This window comes from Camelus ferus, chromosome 27 (assembly GCF_009834535.1).
Source record: "Camelus ferus isolate YT-003-E chromosome 27, BCGSAC_Cfer_1.0, whole genome shotgun sequence".
NCBI classification, from domain to species: Eukaryota; Metazoa; Chordata; class Mammalia; order Artiodactyla; family Camelidae; genus Camelus; species Camelus ferus.
Window position 1 is genome coordinate 21,360,204 of NC_045722.1, and position 19,292 is coordinate 21,379,495.

A 19,292-nucleotide genomic window follows, 5' to 3' on the forward strand; every position below is an offset into this window, starting at 1 on the left:
CTCTTCCCATCTGAATGTTTTGGGCATGTCACACACACACACACACACACACACACACACACACACACACAATGAAGACCAGACTGAACCAAGACCCCACTCCAGGGCTTCCCAGAGTGAGCAACTGAAAGTGTTGAAAGCTTAAATCCATTGCCTCACCTGGGCAAATGGGGAAAGGGTGCATGGCCATCAGTGCCACAGACAAGAACTGAACAGACTGATGGAAGATGGCGCCCCCTTCACAGGTGCCATCTTGGAGAAGGCCAACCCTATTGACTGACAGGGCATTGTGAGTTCACTCATCCCTGGGCTTCCCTGGCGGGAAACAGGTGGCCTCAAATGATGGGCCCCACAGCATCACCCGTGTTGCTTCTCCTGCGTAAGCTGGGGGAGGTCTGGTCAGCTTGTGGAAAACTAGGCTCAGTCAGATGCCTGAATTAACTCTCGGCAAATGCAGAGCCAGGGATGGAAATTCGTGTGGGATGCTAAAGATAAATACTAACTAGAAAGAGATTTTTGAATATATGTTGAAGTTCGTACAAGCCTCCCATTTTACAGATGGAAAAATTAGTGTCAGGCTGGTGGTCTCAAAATCACACAGAGAATTAGCAACAATTAGGGCAAAGATGAGGACTCTTGGCATCCCAGTCCTCTCTCAGAAAAGGAAAAGCAAGCCATCTGTCTGCAAGGGCAGCTTCATCTCCAGATAATCCGGCTCCCCCTGCAAACCCACACCGAACCCACACATGGGGGCTGCAGGGGTCAACTAGGGAGTGAAAAACAAAATGAGGTTCCCAACGCAGCTCTCCAGCCTCCAAGTCCGTTCACATTCACACCCCACTGTTTGTCCCTCAAGAGAAGGAAAGCTGCGTGGAGCTACAGGCCAGGGTGGGCTTCGTGGATGTGTGAGAAGTGCAGTCATGCGGGCCCCACACGTGGACCCCCCACCCCCCAACCTGCTTTAACGCTCTGCCATAGCCGTCTGAGAATTCTTCAACACGGGGTCCCATGTTTTCATCCTGCAGGGCACCCCACAAGTTACGTAGCTAGTCCTGTGCATAACCAATTGCCTGGCATACAGTTGGGGCTTAATAAATACTGGCTCCCTTGCTGAATGAGTGATGTACATTTCCAGACCACTTTCGATGTGCCCTGTAAGCCCATGGGTGGCCTCGTCTCTCCCCAATATTTGTCTCTCTCCCTAGAAACACAGAAACACCACGGTCCCCAGATACCCACTGAGCTCTCACAGGAGCAAGAACACAGGTCAAAGGGAAGACCGTTCCTGGTGACTGGGTGGAGTCACACAGGAAGGGAAGGTTGAGGGACAACTGGAGTTTCCCTCCGGGCTGGCCATGCATGTTGCTCCTGGCGTCTCCCAGGAACACAGACTTGGTTTCGGGGAGTGGGGGAAGTCCCACTGTCCTGGCTTTCTGGAGGAGATGCAGAGCCAAAGGTACGGCCATGCCAGGGGCTGAAATCCCCGAAGGCCAGTCTGTGTGGGTCCTGTGTGGCCCCCAGACTCGTTCTACTCAGAGGTCCTTGCTGGCCCTACCCGCGGCAGCAGCTGCCGGGTATCCAGCTTCTGCGGCTCCTGGCTCGGCAGCTTCTGCTGGACGTGATGTCATGCTCACAGCTCGGCAGCCGGCCATCTGTATGGTTGGTGGGTGTCCAGGAGAATACACTCTCGGGCTCAGCCACAGCCGACACAGAGAATAAAACGAGAAGAGACCCGCCCGTTGGCCAGCCCCAGTCCCAGGGCCTGAGGACACCGGCCCCTAAACACCACTGGCCCAGGCAGCCTCCAGTTAGACCCTCAGCTCGGATTACTCCCGGGGGTGAAGGACCACCCCTCGGAACAGCAGCTGCCTCGCACCCAATTTCCCTGCAAAAACATCAGCCCATTATTACGCCAACCTAAGGGGACTGCAGCTCTCAGCCTCTAATGATTAAACAGTGCTTCTCGGCCAACTTGGCTTCCAGCCCTGACTCCAACGCTGCCCCCCACCATCCTCGTGGGAGGGCTTCAGTTTAACATCTCTGAGGACCCACCACTGAAGCAGGTGAGAGGAACCATGATTGCTCAGGTAGCTCACGAGGTGTCGACACGAAATGGAGAAAGACAAGGTGGCACAGGTCACAGCAGCTGAAGGAGCCTTTTTTTCCAGGTCGCCAGCCCCACCTCCAGGACCCGCACTCAGAAACACCCGCTTGCGGTCAGGACTACCCCTTTCGATGTGCTTGGTTAAAAAAGAACATCTTTAAAGTTTTTTATTGCGCTACAATCCACATAAAATGTACCATCTTAACCATTTTTAAGTATGACGTTCAGTAGTGTCGAGTACAGTCACACTGTCATGCAACCAATCTCCAGAACTCTTCTCATCTTGCAAAACTGAAACTCTAGATCCATCAGATAACTCCCTCCTCCTTCCTCCCTGCAGCTCCTGGCCACCATTCCTTTTTTTTTAATTGAAGCACAGTCAGTCACAATGTGTCAATTTCTGGTGTGCAGCATAATGTCCCTACATGCATATACATACATATATTCATTTTCATATTCTTTTTCACTAAAGGTTATTACAAGATTTTGAACATAGTTCCCTGTGCTATACGGAAGAAATTAGTTTATCTATTTTTATATAAAGTGGTTAACATCTGAAAATCTCAAACTCCCAAATTTATCCCTTTCTACCCCCTTGCCATCATTTCTGTCGCAACGAACTTAACTATTCCAGATAAGTCATACAAGTGGAAATCACACAGGGTTTGTCCTTTTGTGACTGGCTTATTTCACTCAGCATAATGTCCTCCAGGTTCATTCATGTTGTAAGTAGTATTAGAATTTCCTTCCTTCTTAAGGCTGAATAATATTCCATTTGTATGGAAACACGACATTTTGTTTATCCATTTATCCACTGATGGACACTTGGGTTGCTTCCACGTTTTAACTGTTAAAAGTAATTCTGCTGTGAATATAGGTGTATGAATATCTCTTTAAAATCCTGCTTTCAATGCTTTTGGGTATATACCCAGATGTGTAACTGCTGGGTCACATGGTAATTCTATTTTTAATTTTTTGAGGAATTGCCAACCTGTTTTCCACAGGGGCTGCACCATTTTACATTCCTACCAACAGTGCACAAGGGTTCCAATCTCTCTACATCCTCGCCAACACTTTTTTTTTTCAATAGTAGCCATCCTAACAGGTGTGAGGTGTAAAAAAGAATATTTTTATGCAAAATATCCCAGTATGGTAAATAAGCTGTTAGGAGACAGGAAAAAGAAAAAGAAAAAAAGCCCAACCGGCAGCACCCTCAGACCAAGGGTGCATTCATGTCTCTGACGGTATTTTGTAAAAGGGCTGATCCAGAAGCTTTGTCAACACCAATTTCAGTAACACCTATCGCCTCTGGTAAAAAGGGCTATTTGTTCCCAAACCAAGGCTACCTGCACGCATTTTCTCTCTCTAGGCAGGCAGGAAAGGAAACAGCAGGAAGACCAATAAACAGTATAGGGAACATTCCGTTTTGTTTTTTGGTTTTTTTTAACAAAACATCAGAATTTATACAGGATTTATGCAAACCGCTTTCAAAGAAGTGACCCTGGAAGTTTAGCTGCATTTTCCAAAGGTGATGTTATCTAGAGCTCCTAGAGGAAAGGTCTCTAGACCTCAATGTAACTGTCATTCAGAAAATCAGTCACATTAATTCACAGTCACATGTAGACGCGGTTCCCAAGGACTCCCACCTGTTGCCTAAACCAAATCCACTCTCAAAGGGTGGTACCCATAATCCCAACACCACAATCTCAGGGTGCTTTACAGAAAGACCCACAGGCTCTAAAAGCCATCTCAAAGTGCTTGAACCCCGGCAGCCTCCGGCCAGTGAGTGTGGGGACCAGAGCTGCCGGCAGAGGTGGCACCTAGAGGTTCCCAGCACTCACTGCGGTGGGCAAACCGAGGTCTAAAGCAAGTGCAAGGTCATGTTCATCCCTGTCCTTGGTGCCTGGTAGTGCACGTCATTGCTGGCAATACGAATTACTGAACAGACTTCTCAAATGTCCCATTATACATTTAATCGCATCCTGAAGGAGCAGCGAGTGTTCACATAAGGGATCAGTGTGCTTCAGGTCACATTTAACCCTTTAGGCCTGGCAACTGATAAACCATCTACAAGAGTGGTGAGGCATCTCTTTGGTGTCTGGTGGGGGCAACATGTATGTCCTGGGTTTTTAAAGAGAAGGTCAAGGAGCTGCATTGTCTGGTGCCTGCTGCCCGAGGCTGAGGTCACAGAACTTCCCCAGCTACCACTGGGATGTCATAAGACCAAGGGCTTGTCATACGTGGCCCAAGACATACAACCAAAGAACCTTTCCAGACTCAAGACCAAAGTCTTAAACCAGATTTAACTCTTCTTAGAGGAGCAGGCTGTCTTTAAGCTAAAGATATGGTAAGGTATTCCCCTTCACAACTTTACCTCTGAACTCAGAGAAAAAGAAAACATGTCATTTTGGAAGTAATTTCCTCAAATTGAAAAAAAAATTTTTATTAATTCAAAATTGATACATTCATAGCAGCTCTAATAAAATTTTTGTATTTTAATCTAACAGATTAAATTATCAAGAAACATTTCCTCATATTTTCTAAGGGGGAATTCTGGTGTCAACACATAACACATTTTATTTATGTTACTGAAGTAAAACAACCGAGGAAGATTTTCTCAGAGAGGTTGGAGACACGGGGGAAAAATGAAATAGCCACGTCTGTACCTACTGTGGGTTGAACTGTGTGTCCCCCAAAAGATATGCTCAAATCCTACCCCCCCGGACTGGTGAGTGTGATCTTATTTGGAAAGAGGGTCACTGCAGATGTCAGCAAGTTAAGATAAGGTCACCCTGGATTAAGCCGGGCTCCAATCCAATGACTGGTGTCCTTAATGCGAAGAGGGAAATTTGGACACAGAGAGAACTCTATGTGACAATGGAGGAGACTGAAGTCACACATCTACAAGGCAAGGGGTGCCAAGGATTGCAGCAACCACCCGAAGTGAGGAAGGATGCAGGGACCCTCCTCTTCGGAGCCTTCAGAGAGAGCACAGCCCCACCCACACCTTTATTTCAGACTTCTGGCCTCCAACACTGTGAGAAAATCGTTTTCTGTTGTTTTAAGCCACCCAGTTTGTGGTAGTCCCTAGGAAATGGAAATAACACTGCTGCTGTCTGCAAGGAAAGCTGCCTTTGGTTACTACCGCCCACTGCCGGGCCTCTGGTCTCCCTCTCAGTCAGAAACTCCAGCTCTGCGGCATAGGAAGAAACTTAGCTCCTTACTTCAGAGTCTCCACATGGATTCCACGGGCATCTCCGTCCACCACTGTTGTCCCTAGAGTGCACGTGGGTGGGGCTGTGCACAGCACACACAGTCCTGCGTGGACAGGACACTTGGGGTACTGGCTCCCTGCCCAATAGTGCGCTTAAGCCGGTTTGGAAGCAGCCTGCAACACAGGTGAGCTCTTTCCAGCCAGCATTCTGTTTGGTGTTTGGGAGAGGAAGTAGATGAATTCTCTTGGAAATTTTAACACTCTTGGATAACTAGGATTTGAGTACTTTTTTATTTATAACAAGAGCAACAATAGTGGCCAACACTCATGTCCTTACTCTGGGTCAGGCACTGAGAAGTGCTTCCTATGGTCATTTAATCCTTTCGCCTCGGAGGGACGACTATCATTTATCCCTATCTTACTGATGAAGAAAACCAAGGTTCAGACAGGTGGCCCCAAGTCTGATTTCCAAGCCTGAATTCCTAGCAAATAACCCTCTGGCCTCTCCAGGAAACATCTTCCCTCACATGTCTGCAGCTCCAGGCTGAAGCCAGCTTTACCTGGTCACGAACACAGCGGCATCCACGGGCGGCGTGTCGTCCTTGGCTCCTGGAACCTGATTGTTGCCGAGGTACCGTGCACCTCCGTATTCCTCGTTCTGCCAGTGACAGAAGCTCTCCAGGGACCGCTCACCGTGGTGCCCAATGGACAACTTGGCCTAAAAGAAATCAGTGGGCCAGTTACAGAAGCAAACGCCCAGGGAAGCCCGAGTTTATGCTCAGACCACAGCGTGGACATTAATGTAGAGATAGTCGCTGGGGTAGGGGGGACATCACTCAATGTTGTGCTGCCCTTGCGCTGGTAGGCAGATGCAGAGACCCAGAGAAAGGCCATCAGGGGCCTTATTTAAAAGTTCAAATGGAGACTACATTATTAAAGAAAAGTTTTCTCCTTTTCAGCAAACTGAACAGTGTACCCAACCGGGCACGGGACCCTCGGTCTCACATTCACTGCTTGACTCTGCAGGTAACACTGTCAGGAGGAAATGCACTCAATCGAAAGACCAGAAAACAACGCTATGGTGAATCCAAATTTGGCCTGGAGCTGGGGTATAGCTCCAGAAGGGTAGCCACGATCCCCGAGACCTCGCCATCCACTTTGTCCACACAAGACGTGCGGGAGTGAAGGAGGGAGGCACGCAAGCCTGCGGCTCAGGGTTCCCCACAGGTTCTAAGATTACATGCACAGCAAGCTCCAGGGACGGTGCCTGTCCTCCTCTCACCAGGTTCCTGGCCCAGGGCACACTGTTGCCATGTGCCGACCCAGGGAGGTCGGTAAGACAGACAACACTTGGACTCCTCCTCCACACTCAACAGTAACTAGGAAGCCTGGAGACCAGTGACGTTTCCCGTAACTATGCCAATGGGGACTTACAGGGCGTTGTCGCAGCAGGACAAGCTTGGTGACTTGAATGTTAACTTTAATTCCAAGGCTCTGGTGCTGAAACATATTGTATACCTGTCAAGAGAGAAGAAAAGAAATAAAGATATAAATACACAAATTTTAAAAACTATGGGCATCCTGGATGGAATCATAGAACAAAAGAAAGATATTAGGTAAGAACTAAGGACATCGGAATAAACTAGCAATCTGAGTTAATAATAATGTAGCAATATTGGTCCATTACTTAATTCAAACATACCACACTAACGTAAGATGTCAGTAATAGATGAAACTGTATGGGAACTCTCTGTACTATCTATTTAATTTTTCTATAAATCTAATATATAATTGAATAAAATATAAATGCATTAATTTAGAAATAAAAAAATAAATTCTACTCATTAAAAATTACATTAACTAAAATCTTTTAAATAATAAACTGTGTTACTCCAGTATTAAAAAGAAATCTAAAGAAGAATAATTATGTGAAATTCAATTATCGATCTTCATAAAGTCTCACTGGAACAAAATATATATATATGTGAGATATATAACCCAGATTTTATTTAAAAAGGCCTTCTGAGACTGAAAAGCTCCCATAAATATGAATTCCCCCCAAGGAACCTGCATGTGATGGGAAAACTCTGGAATCACACACATGTGTGCATACATACATATACATGCAAAGATCAGCTGGAAATCAGATGCTTGGGAAAAACTGTATAGGACCATTGATTTTGAAAAAAAAGAAATGGATGTCAGATGATTCTGGGTTTCCTGCGGAAGGCTGAAGGGGATCTTTATGGAGGGACGTGGGGAGGTCCACGCCTGTGGGCCATCTCTAACCCTCATCACAACCCCTCACGGTTGGTATCTCCACCAACCTCCACTCAACGAGATAAAGCCACCCTCTCAGGACCCACGGACAGTCAACCATGACCCCAATCCAAATCCAGGCTTGTCCAAAGAGGCCATATTCCTTTATTCCCTGAAGTCCTCATTCCAGAGAAAGTCTGTCAATGAGATAAAGTTACAGTGACAGAAAAGGGTAGGTTCCTCTCGCTGGTAGAACTTTTTTATAACGTTCTCCATATCAGGACACCAGAGACAAGTGTTTCAAGAGGAAGCGAGATAGGAAACCCCAAATAAGGTGGAGGAATGAAAGTTGACAGAGACAGGAAAAAAACCCATTGGACTCGAGGACCCCCAGATTATTACACTCCCCTTGAGATCCTTTTTCTATAGTATGGAGAGCAGGATGCAGGGAATTCCAATGGAGCAGGTGATGAAGGTAGTAGTGTAAGATACAGAAGGAAGAGATGAGAACCTTTCAAATATTCTTTTTCTTAATTGAGGAAATACTTTTGTTTCATTATGTCCTTTTTCCCCCAAAGTTACTGAGATAATGTTGATATATAATATTGTAATAGGTTCAGGTGTACAGATATATATATATCTCAAATCTGATATATAATATATACATATCTCAGAATGATTACCACGGTAAGTTTCGTTAACATCCATCACCTCACACAGGTACAACTGTTTTCCTCGTGAAAGAATTTTTAAGCACTCTTTTAGCAACTTTCAAATACACCACACAGAACGATTAACTACAGTCACCATGCTGTACATTACATCCCCAGAACTTCCTTATAACTAAAAGTGTGTACCTTTTGATCACCTTCTCCCATGCCCCCCACCCACCGCCTCCAGCAGCCACCAATCTGTTCTCTGTGAGTTCAGTTATTTTATTTCACTTTATTTTATTTTATTTTTCTGGTGGGGGGGTAGATTAGAGTTATTTATATTTTAATGGAGGTACTGGGGATTGAACCCGGGACCTTGTGCTTGCCAAGCACGTGCTCTACCACTGAGCTCTACCCTCCCCCTCCGAGTTCAGTATTTTTTTAGATTCCACATATGAGTGAGATCATATAGCGTTTGTTTTCCTCTGTCTGCCTTTTTTCACTTGGTGTTGGATAAGCTGCTGTTTTTTTCCTGATAGACAGGCTCTACAGGGAGACTTTTGCAGCAGGGGCATTAAAAGTTTCTCTTCAGTACATCAGCAGCAACATAAAGCGGTGACCATGGCCGACAGCGTGGCCACAGTTAATTCAGGCCATGTGAAACTGGACAGTGTCTGGCACGCAGGAATCAGAGGCCAGGCACACACAGCGTTTCAGCATCTGTGTGACAGAGGAATTAGCTGTGTCAGTGCTTGGATTTTACTCTTTGAAAACTATTATTAAAGCAAAATAGAATCTTTCTGTAATTTAATATTCTTTCCCACAGGAAAAATACAACACATTCAGTTGTTCTGTTCTCATTCATCCACTCCCCCACCACGAAAAATTTTTCTTTCGTCAAGAACAAAATAGCAGTCTTCTTTTTTTTTTTTTTTTAATGCTGGACCATCTGTAGGCCAATTCTGAAGTCATGTCTTAATTACCTATCCCCAAACCTGCTTGAAGAAGGGGAAAGCACATAACTTTTTCCTTGTTTTCAGATTTTGAGAACCACCCAATGGCTGTAAATCAAATTTTTCCAGAAATATTCAGCCTTCGGACTGGGCCCAAACTGGAAAACCTCAATTCAAAACATGAAAGCTAGGAAGAATGAGAACTTGAAATCCTGAGGGAGAAAATTCAAGTTGCATGGGGTTTCAAGGTGCAGTCTAAACACTGCCTGGAATGGTGACACCAGCCAAAGACATTTAAGACCACTGCAGGTTTAAAGGAATAACGCAGGAAAGCAATCCTCAGTGGTGATCTGACAAGCCCCCTGAAAGCAGCATGAAAAACAGAACCCGCACGGAATGATGCAAGCTTCAGGGAGAACAAAACTGTAGGAACAAATTCTGCCCGTTTTCTCCTGGCTGAGCTGAGGGCAGTTCAGGGCATCCGTGAACCAGGACCCCAGAGACCCAGGAGAAATTTTCTTGGAGCAAATACACAAAAAAGTTGTGAGCTGGAGGAGAGAAAAGCTCCGTGCTCCAGGGGCGGGGACGGAGGGCGAGAGGGGAGTTGTTTAACGGGTGAAGAGTTTCAGTCTTACAAGATGACAAAGTTCTAAAGATTGGTCATACAACAGTGTGAATATACTTAATGATACTGAACACTTAAAGATGACTAAGATGGCCAATTCCATTATGCGTATTTTACCAGATTAAAATTATTGAATTAATTAAAAATAAAAAGCTTCCTGATCTAAAAACACAGTTCTCTAATAAGCCTGGAGGAAGGCACGCCCCCCTTGACGTGTAATTAGGATGCTCATGTTCAGGGGATTGGGGATGGGAGCCTGACCATGGTTAAAGTGTCTTGTCACCTGAGCATCCCACAGTCCCACTAAGCTCAGCAGGGCGTGGGCAGGGGCAGGCGACACACAGCATCTCCCTCGGGGCCCAGCTCCAAGCCAGGCGAGCCAGACAAAAATCCAACAACAGCCACAGAACACAAAGCAGCTGGCCTCAAAGACACGTAACAGAGTCTCCTCGTCTTTCTTTCCCATGGAAATTTACACTCAGGAGTCGTCTTGCAGGTGGCGGCCATAGGATGTTTAGGGAGACACCTGGTTAGGCAGGGAACAGCACAACCAATCGTCTGGAAATTCTGTCTCCAACATCCAGCCCTGGTTGAGTCCTGGACAGTGTTCAGAGCCCTGGCTGCATGTGTCACATTTCCTTGGCAGCCTGGGGGCTGAGCCGGGTGGACCCGCTGCCAGCGGCATACTGCAGGGCTCCCCTGGCTGGGCGACTTGGGGACACAGCCAGAGAAGGGCAGACAGGGACCAGAGAAGAAGTAAGCAATGGGGACTCTAAGGGAGGAGCTGTTTGCAAAGCCAGGCAAGGTTTTCACAAGAGCATAACCTACCTGCGTGACTCAGGGCCGCCCCAAGGACAGATGGAATCCACAGTACAGTAGACACCCTACCATCTGACCTAGTCAGACCCCCACCCTGGAGGGGACCCTGTTCTCCAGCACAGTCCTTCTGAGTGGGGTCACTGAAGCAGCAGCACCCACATCGCTTGGGCACCTGTTGGAAATGCATTCTGGAGCCCATCCTAGACCCACTAAATCAGATACACTCGGGGTGGGCCTGGCCATCTGCCTTCAACAAGCACCCCGGGGTGGGAGAGCCAGTGAGTGCTCTAAACACCCTGCTAGTAAACACCAGAGAGAGGCAGGCTTGTTGTCTGCTTCACGTGGTAATTGAGTCAAATTGATGTCATTCTTCCTCCAAAGGAGGAATAACCTGGAATGGCTCAGGTTTTCATTCCACCGTAGTTGTTAGGGAAGCTGAAAACAACCAAAGTTCTGTCAAGGGGCCCCATTTTCCAATTTGGCTGCCCAAGTCCAGGGTTTCTAGTCTCAGCACCACCTGTTTCCATCTGCAATTTGTTCTTTAAAATATTCCTGCTCCTGTGTCACCATGTGCCCTCCCAACCAAAGGAAAATCAAGTTACGTACATGAAAAGCACTATAGCATACTTGGGAAACCAAGCAGAGCCAAGTCAGGGCACCCCCCGGGGAGTGCTGCCCACTCGGAGCCCCAGGTCAGGCGGAAGCTCCTCCTTCCACAGTGTACCTGCACAGGTGAGCGGTCTGCTGGGGACACAGAGCCCAGCAGGACTCTAGTTTCTGCAGCAAGAGCCAGGGGGAGGGATCTTTGAAAACACAAATCAGTGTATGCCACTTTTCTGCAGCAGTTTCCCATTTCACATGCCTTGAAATCCGCTCTCCATGCCCTGGCCCCTGTGCCCCATCCTCCTCATCACACACCAGGAACCACCTTTCTGTGCCTCCCAAGTGGCAGACTGACCCCCACTGGCTGGCTCCTTAGGTCAGCTTAACGCCGTCCCATCTAAGTGGAGAGTCACTCATCATAGGCTTCCCTGACCACCCCAAGTCCACCTGCTATCACCTGGATCTTTGCATAGCACTTAATAACATTTGCACAAACTTCACTGATTTGTGTGCTGAGGACTGTCTGTCACTCTCATCCGATGAACTCCAAGAGGATGGGGCCCGTCATGGTCCCTACTCTACCCCCAGTCCCTAGAAGAGTCCCCAGTCCCACATTAGGTGCCCAATAAACACAACTGAATGGAAGTAGGTGAGTCAATCTCACTTAAATTTATTTTTATTTTCAGTTGTGTTAAAATACATACAACATAAAATTTACACCCTAACCATTTTTAAGTATACAGTTCAGGAGTATTAAATACGTTCCCAAACTGAACCTCTGCACCAATTAAACAATAACTCATTCTTCCCTCCATCCTCCCCAGCCCGTGGCAACCACCATTGTACTTTCTGCTCTATGAATTGGACTACTCCAGGCACCTCTTGTGAGGGGACTCATACAGAACTTGTCCTTTTGTGAATGGCTTATTTCCTTAATGTAATGTCCTCAAGGTTCATCTGTGTTGTAGCGGGTGTCAGAATTTCTTTCTGCTTAATGCTGAGTTAATCATCAATTACACGCGCACACACACATACACACACACCCTATTCTGTTTACCCTTCGATGGACATCTGGGTTGCTTCCCCCTTTTGGCTGTTGTGAATAATGCTGCTGTGAACGTGCGTGAACACGTATCTCTTGGAGACCCTGCTTTCAATTCATGCTGTGTGCATACCCAGAGCAGAACCACAGAATCATATGTCATGTGAATGAACCTCGTTTATGCTCTGGTCTGTGTAGCGGCTGAACACTTCGCTGGCACTTTTTAAATTTCTTTTTCTTTTTTGGCTAAAGATGCTGTTTTCTTTGGGGGAAATACTGGGTGAGCCCTCTGAGTGAGCTCTGGAGAAAGGAAGGAACCCTCTTTCCACTGCAGGAACCAAGGCGGGTGGAAACTCACTCTGCCTGTCACAGAAACCCTGGAGAAAGAAGCCAAGGCAGTGGGGAGACGTTCCCAGGACACAGAAGCAGCAGCAGGACTCCAGCCATGAGAGACCAGCCCACGCTCCTGGCCGGAACTTGACCTTGCTCTCTCCTGCTGCCTGGACTCCCTTGAGTCTCCTGTCTCTTAGCTTCCCCCCAGTTCTGAGGCTGGTGAGCTAGCCTTTTGATTCTGGGGGCTCCTCCATACACACCTCCAAAAATATGATTCCTTGTCTGCTTCAGTTCACCCAGATCCAGGTTCTACTGCTTATAATCAAAACCCCTGGCTGAGATGAGAGCCAAGCTCGCTGCGCTGTGGTTTAAAAAAAACCCTTTCTTCCTTATTTTAAAACAAAACCGCTCTGCGTGATGCCAGGGTTGTCTTGGTACCCCTTCCATGCTTCACAAGTCCTCAAAAATTACCAAAGGGGTTCTGCTCTCAGTGCAGCCATTTCTTTAACTCTGAGGACTGATTCAACAGGACTCAGAGGTGAAGTCGTCTGTAGCAGGCAAGCATGTTTTCAGCATAGTTCTTTCCCACAGCACTTCCTTCATCTGCTCCACTGTGATACCTCCTCCCTGAAGGACAGGATGTGAGCTGAGTGGGGCTGAAGGGGACCGCCCATAGCACGGTGGGCTGTGTGGGAGGTGGAAACACGTAAGTGCGTTATGTAGAAATACTTTCTAGGACAGTTTAGGACACCACCTCTGTGTGATATGCTGGGAATACAAAAGGCTTTTCAAAAGTAAATTAACTGAGGGATTAAAAAAGGAAAGTCAGTGTTTACACAGCTTCAGGGCTAAATCCCTTGCAAAGGATGTTGGACTATTACATTAGTCGCTCATGTATGAGGTCACAGACCCCATAAATAGTTTTGATCATCTGCACCTACACCAGGCAATAAGGTAAGGAGGTAAATGATGAAGGTGTGTGTATACATAGTCCCACCCCGATGAACTCACAGATGGTGCAAAGACAGATAATAATCAGGGTGGGTTTTTTAAAAATTCTGTAAAATATGCATAATATGAAAATTACCACTTTACACATTTTTACATGGTTTAGTGGCATGAAGTACATTCACATTGTTGTGGAACAATCACTACCACCCGTCTACAGAACTTTTTCATTTTTCCCAATTGAAACTCTGCAGCTATTAAACACTAATAACGCCTCACTCCCTGCCCCCTCCAGCCCCTGACAATCACCATTCTACTTTCTGTGTCTATGAATTTGACTCCTCCGGGTGCCTCCTATAAATGTATTCATACAGTATTTATCCTTTTGTGGCTGGCGTATTTCATTTAACAGAATATCCTCAAGGTTCATCCATGTTGTAGCATGTGTCAGAATTTCCTTCCTTTTTAAGACTGAGTAATAGTCAAGTGTCTACACCACATTTTGTCTATCCATTCATCCTTCAGTGGACACTTGGGTTGCTTCTTCCTTTTGACTATATTGTGAATGACGCTGCTATGAACATGATGACCCTGCTTTCACTTCTCTGGGGTATATACCCAGAAGTGGATCATGTTGTAATTCTATTTTTTTTGAAGAACCATCATACTGTTTTCCAAAGGAGCTGCAACATTCTGTGGTCCCAAGAACGGTGCACAACAGCGTCCATTTCTCCATATCCTTGCCAACACTTCCTATTTCACATTTTTTAATAATAGCATTCTAGTGGGGATGAAGTGATACCTCACTGTACTTTTGACTTGCATGTCCCTAATGAGCACCCCTATCTTGTGATTACTGACCATCTGTATATCTTCCTTGGAGAAATGTCTATTCAAGTCCTTTGCTCATTTTTAAATCTGGTTGCTTGGGGTTTTGTTGTTGTTGTTGCTGTTGAATTTTAGAAGTTCTCTAGATATTCTGGATATTATCAGATATGTAATTTACAAATATTTTCTCCCATTTTGTGAGGTGCCTTTTTACTGTTGATAGTGTCCTTTGATGCAGAAAGTACTTAAATTTGGTAAAGACCAATTGGTCGATTTTTTCTTTTGTTGCCTGCGCCTTTGGTGTACTATCCAAGAAATCACTGTCAAATCCAACATCATGAAGTTTTTCCCTATGTTTTCTTCTAGGAGGTTTATAGTTTTAGCTCTTACGTTCAGGTCTTTAATCCATTTTGAATGAATTTTTGTATATGACGCTCAGATAAGGGTCCAACTTCATTCCTTCACATGTACATATCCAGTCTTCCCATCACCATTTATTCAAAAGACTGTCACTTCCCCACTGAATGGTCTTGGTCTGGTTGAAAATCATTTGACCATGTATGTCAGAATGTATCTCTGGGTTTTCTAGTCTAGTCCATTGGTCTATACATTTGTCTTATGCCAATATCACAGTGTTTTGATTACTACACTTTTGCAGTTAATTTTGAAATCAGGAAATATGGGTCTTCCAACTCTTTCTTTTCCAAGATTGTTTTGCCTATTTAGGGTCTCTTGACATCTCATGCAAATTTTAGAATGGATTTCTCAATTGTGGCAAGAAAAAAATGTTAAGGGGAGGGCACAGCTCAGTGGTAGAGTGCATGCCCAGCATGCATGAGGTCCTGCGTTCAATCCCCAGTACCTTCACCGAAAAATAAACCTTGTTACCTCCCCCACAAAAAAAAAAAGTTTAAAAAATAAATTTAAAAATGTTGTTAGGACTTTACTAGAGACTGCACTGAATCTGTAGATTGCTTTGTGTAGTACTAACATCTTAATAATAAGACTTCCAATCCAGTAACATCAGTGTCTTTCCATTGGATTATGTCTTCTTTCATTTCTTTGAACAATGTTTTATAGTTTGCAATGTACAAGTCTTTCACCCCTTGATTAAATTAACTCCTCAGGATTTTATTCTTTTTGACAATATTGTAAATGGAATGGTTTTCTTAACTTCCTTTTCCGACTGTTCAGTGTTAGGTAGAGAAATGCAACTGATTTGTGTGTGTTGGTTTTGTATTCTGCTACTTTGCTGAATTCTTTTATTAGTTTTTATTTTTGTGCATAGAATTTCATGGTTTTCTACATGGCTCGTGTCATCTGTAAACAGATAGTTTTACTTCTTTTCCTATTTGGATGCTTTTTCTTTCTTTTTCTGGCCTAACTGCTCTAACTAGGACTTCCAGCACTATGTTGTTGGATAGATACAGTGAAAGAAAGCATCCTTGGTTTGTTCCTGACCTTAGAGAAGCTTTCACTCTTTCACCACGCGAGTAACAACATTCTTGATGAGCTCTTCATATGTAGTTTTATGACACTGAGGTAGTTTTCATCCTATTCCTAGTTTACTGAGTGTCTTTTATCATAAAAGGTGGGTGATATTATATGCTTTTTCTGCATCAATTGAGATGATTATGTGTTCTTTCCTTCCTTCTGTTAATGTGGTATATTACATTGATAAACTTTTGTATGTTGAACCATCCTTGCATTCCAGAAATAAACCTTTGTCAAGGTGCATAATCTGGTTTGGTTTACTAGTATTCTGTTGAGAATTCTGCAATAATGTTCATAAGGGAAACTGTTTTCTTATTCATAATGAACTAGAGTTTTCTTGTAGTGTCTTTATCTGGCTTTAGTATGAGGGCAATTCTAGCCTCATAGGAAAGTTAGAAAGCTTTCTCTCTTCTTCAGTTTTTTTGGAAGAGTTTGAGGAGGATTGGTTCATTAGTTCTTCTTTAAATGTTTGGTATAACTCACCAGTTAAGCTGTCAAGCTCAGGGCTTCTCTTTGTTAGAAGATTTTTTTTTTTTTCCATTTGAATCTTTTTTTTTTAACATTTTTTATTGATTTATAATCATTTTACAATGTTGTGTCAAATTCCAGTGTTCAGCACAATTTTTCAGTCATTCATGGACATATACACACTCATTGTCACATCTTTTTCTCTGTGAGTTATCATAACATTTTGTGTATATTTCCCTGTGCTATACAGTGTAATCTTGTTTATCTATTCTACAATTTTGAAATCCCAGTCTGTCCCTTCCCACCCTCCACCCCCCTGGTAACCACAAGTCTGTATTCTCTGTCTGTGAGTCTATTTCTGTCCTGTATTTACACTTTGTTTTTGTTTGTTTGTTTGTTTTTGTTTTTGTTTTTTAGATTCCACATATGAGCGATCTCATATGGTATTTTTCTTTCTCTTTCTGGCTTACTTCACTTAGAATGACATTCTCCAGGAGCATCCATGTTGCTGCAAATGGCATTATTTTGTCAGTTTTTATGGCTGAGTAGTATTCCATTGTATAAATATACCACCTCTTCTTTATCCAGTCACCTGTTGACGGACATTTAGGCTGTTTCCATGTTTTGGCTATTGTAAATAGTGCAGCTATGAACATTGGGGTGCAGGTGTCATCCTGAAGTAGATTTCCTTCTGGATACAAGCCCAGGAGTGGGATTCCTGGATCATATGGTAAGTCTATTCCTAGTCTTTTGAGGAATCTCCACACTGTTTTCCATAGTGGCTGCACCAAACTGCATTCCCACCAGCAGTGTAGGAGGGTTCCCCTTTCTCCACAGCCTCTCCAGCATTTGTCATTTGTGGATTTTTGAATGACGGCCATTCTGACTGGTGTGAGGTGATACCTCATTGTAGTTTTGATTTGCATTTCTCTGATAATTAGTGATATTGAGCATTTTTTCATGTGCCTTTTGATCATTTGTATGTCTTCCTTGGAGAATTGCTTGTTTAGGTCTTCTGCCCATTTTTGGATTGGGTTGTTTATTTTTTTCTTATTGAGTCGTATGAGCTGCTTATATATTCTGGAGATCAAGCCTTTGTCGGTTTCACTTGCAAAAAATTTTCTCCCATTCCGTAGGTTTTCTTCTTGTTTTATTTCTGGTTTCCTTTGCTGTGCAGAAGCTTGTAAGTTTCATTAGGTCCCATTTGTTTATTCTTGCTTTTATTTCTTCTAGGAGAAAATTTTTGAAATGTATGTCAGATAATGTTTTGCCTGTTTTCCTCTAGGAGGTTTATTGTATCTTGTCTTATGTTTAAGTCTTCAATCCATTTTGAGTTGATTTTTGTATACGGTGTAAGGGAGTGTTCTAGCTTCACTGTTTTACATGCTGCTGTCCAGTTTTCCCAACACCATTTGCTGAAGAGACTGTCTTTATTCCATTGTATAGTCTTTGTCAAAGATGAGTTGACCTCCTTTGTCAAAGATGAGTTGACCAAAAGTTTGTGGGTTCATTTCTGGGCTCTCTATTCTGTTCCATTGGTCTATATGTCTGTTTTGGTACCAATACCATGCTGTCTTGATGACTGTAGCTCTATAGTATTGCCTGAAGTCTGGGAGAGTTATTCCTCCAGCCTCTTTCTTTCTCTTCAGTAATGCTTTGGCAATTCTAGGTCTTTGATGGTTCCATATAAATTTTATTATGATTTGTTCTAGTTCTGTGAAATATGTCCTGGGTAATTGGATAGGGATTGCATTAAATCTGTAGATTGCCTTGGGCAGTGTGACCATTTTAACAATATTGATTCTTCCAATCCAAGAGCATGGAATACCTTTCCATTTTTTTAAAGTCTTCTTTAATTTCCTTCATCAATGGTTTATAGTTTTCTGTATATAATTCTTTCACCTCTTTGGTTAGATTTATTCCCAGATATTTTATTACTTTGGGTGCTATTTTAAAGGGGATTGTTTCTTTACTTTCTTTTTCTGTTGATTTATCGTTAGTGTAAAGAAATACAACTGATTTTTGAACGTTAATTTTGTAACCTGCTACCGAATTCTTCAATCAGCTCTAGTAGCTTTTGTGTGGACCTTTTAGGGTTTTCTATATATAGTAACATGTCATCAGCATATAATGACACTTTTACCTCTTGTTAGAAGATTTTTGATTCAGTCTCCTTACTAGTTATAGGTCTACTCAGATTTTCTATCTTTTTGACTACGTCTTGGTAAACTTTGTGTTCCTGGGAATTTGCCAAGTTCATCTAGGTTATCTGTTGGTGTACAATGATACATAGTATTCTTTTAGAATCATTTTTTCAAAAAAGACAAATGAACTTATATACAAAACAGAAACAGACTCACAGACATAGAAAACAAATTTATGGTTATCAGGGGAAGAGAGTAGGAAGGGATAAATTGGGAGTTTGAGATTTGCAGATACTTACAGGTATATAAAAAAATAGATAAACAAGTTTATACTGTATACCACAGGGAACTATATTTGATATCTTGTAGCTTATGGTGAAAATATGAAAACAAATACAGGTATATTAATGTATGACTGGAACATTGTGCTGTACACCAGAAATTGACACATTGCAAACTTACTACACTTCAATAAAAAAAAAAAATAGAATCCTTTTTGTTTCTATAGAATTGGTAGTCATGTCCCCACTCTCAGTTCTGATTTTAGTAATTTCAGGGTTTTTTATTAATCAGTCTAACTAGTCATCAATTTCAATTTTTTTGAATCAATTTTTGATGTTGATTTTCTCTATTGTTTTCCTACTCTTTATTTCTGCTTTAATCTTTATTATTTCCTTCCTTCTGCTAGTTTTAATTTTAGTTTGCTCTTCTAGCTCCTTAAGGTATAGAGTTAAGCTGTTGATTTGAGATCTTTCTTTTTTTAATGTAAGCATTTATAGCTATACATTTCCCTCTAAGCACTGTC

The 19,292-nt window shown here is 43.4% G+C and overlaps 1 protein-coding gene across 1 annotated transcript in view; it reads right to left on the reverse strand.

The window, feature by feature from the left end:
* ADAMTS17 (ADAM metallopeptidase with thrombospondin type 1 motif 17) overlaps positions 1–19,292 on the reverse strand; it is a 304,068-nt gene that overhangs the window by 223,214 nt on the left and 61,562 nt on the right. Inside the window, exons 6-7 of the mRNA XM_032468854.1 lie at positions 6,753–6,836; positions 5,879–6,036 (exon numbers count right to left, since the gene is read on the reverse strand). Coding sequence (XP_032324745.1) covers positions 5,879–6,036; positions 6,753–6,836 — 242 coding nt within the window. The remainder of the gene's footprint in view (positions 1–5,878; positions 6,037–6,752; positions 6,837–19,292) is intronic.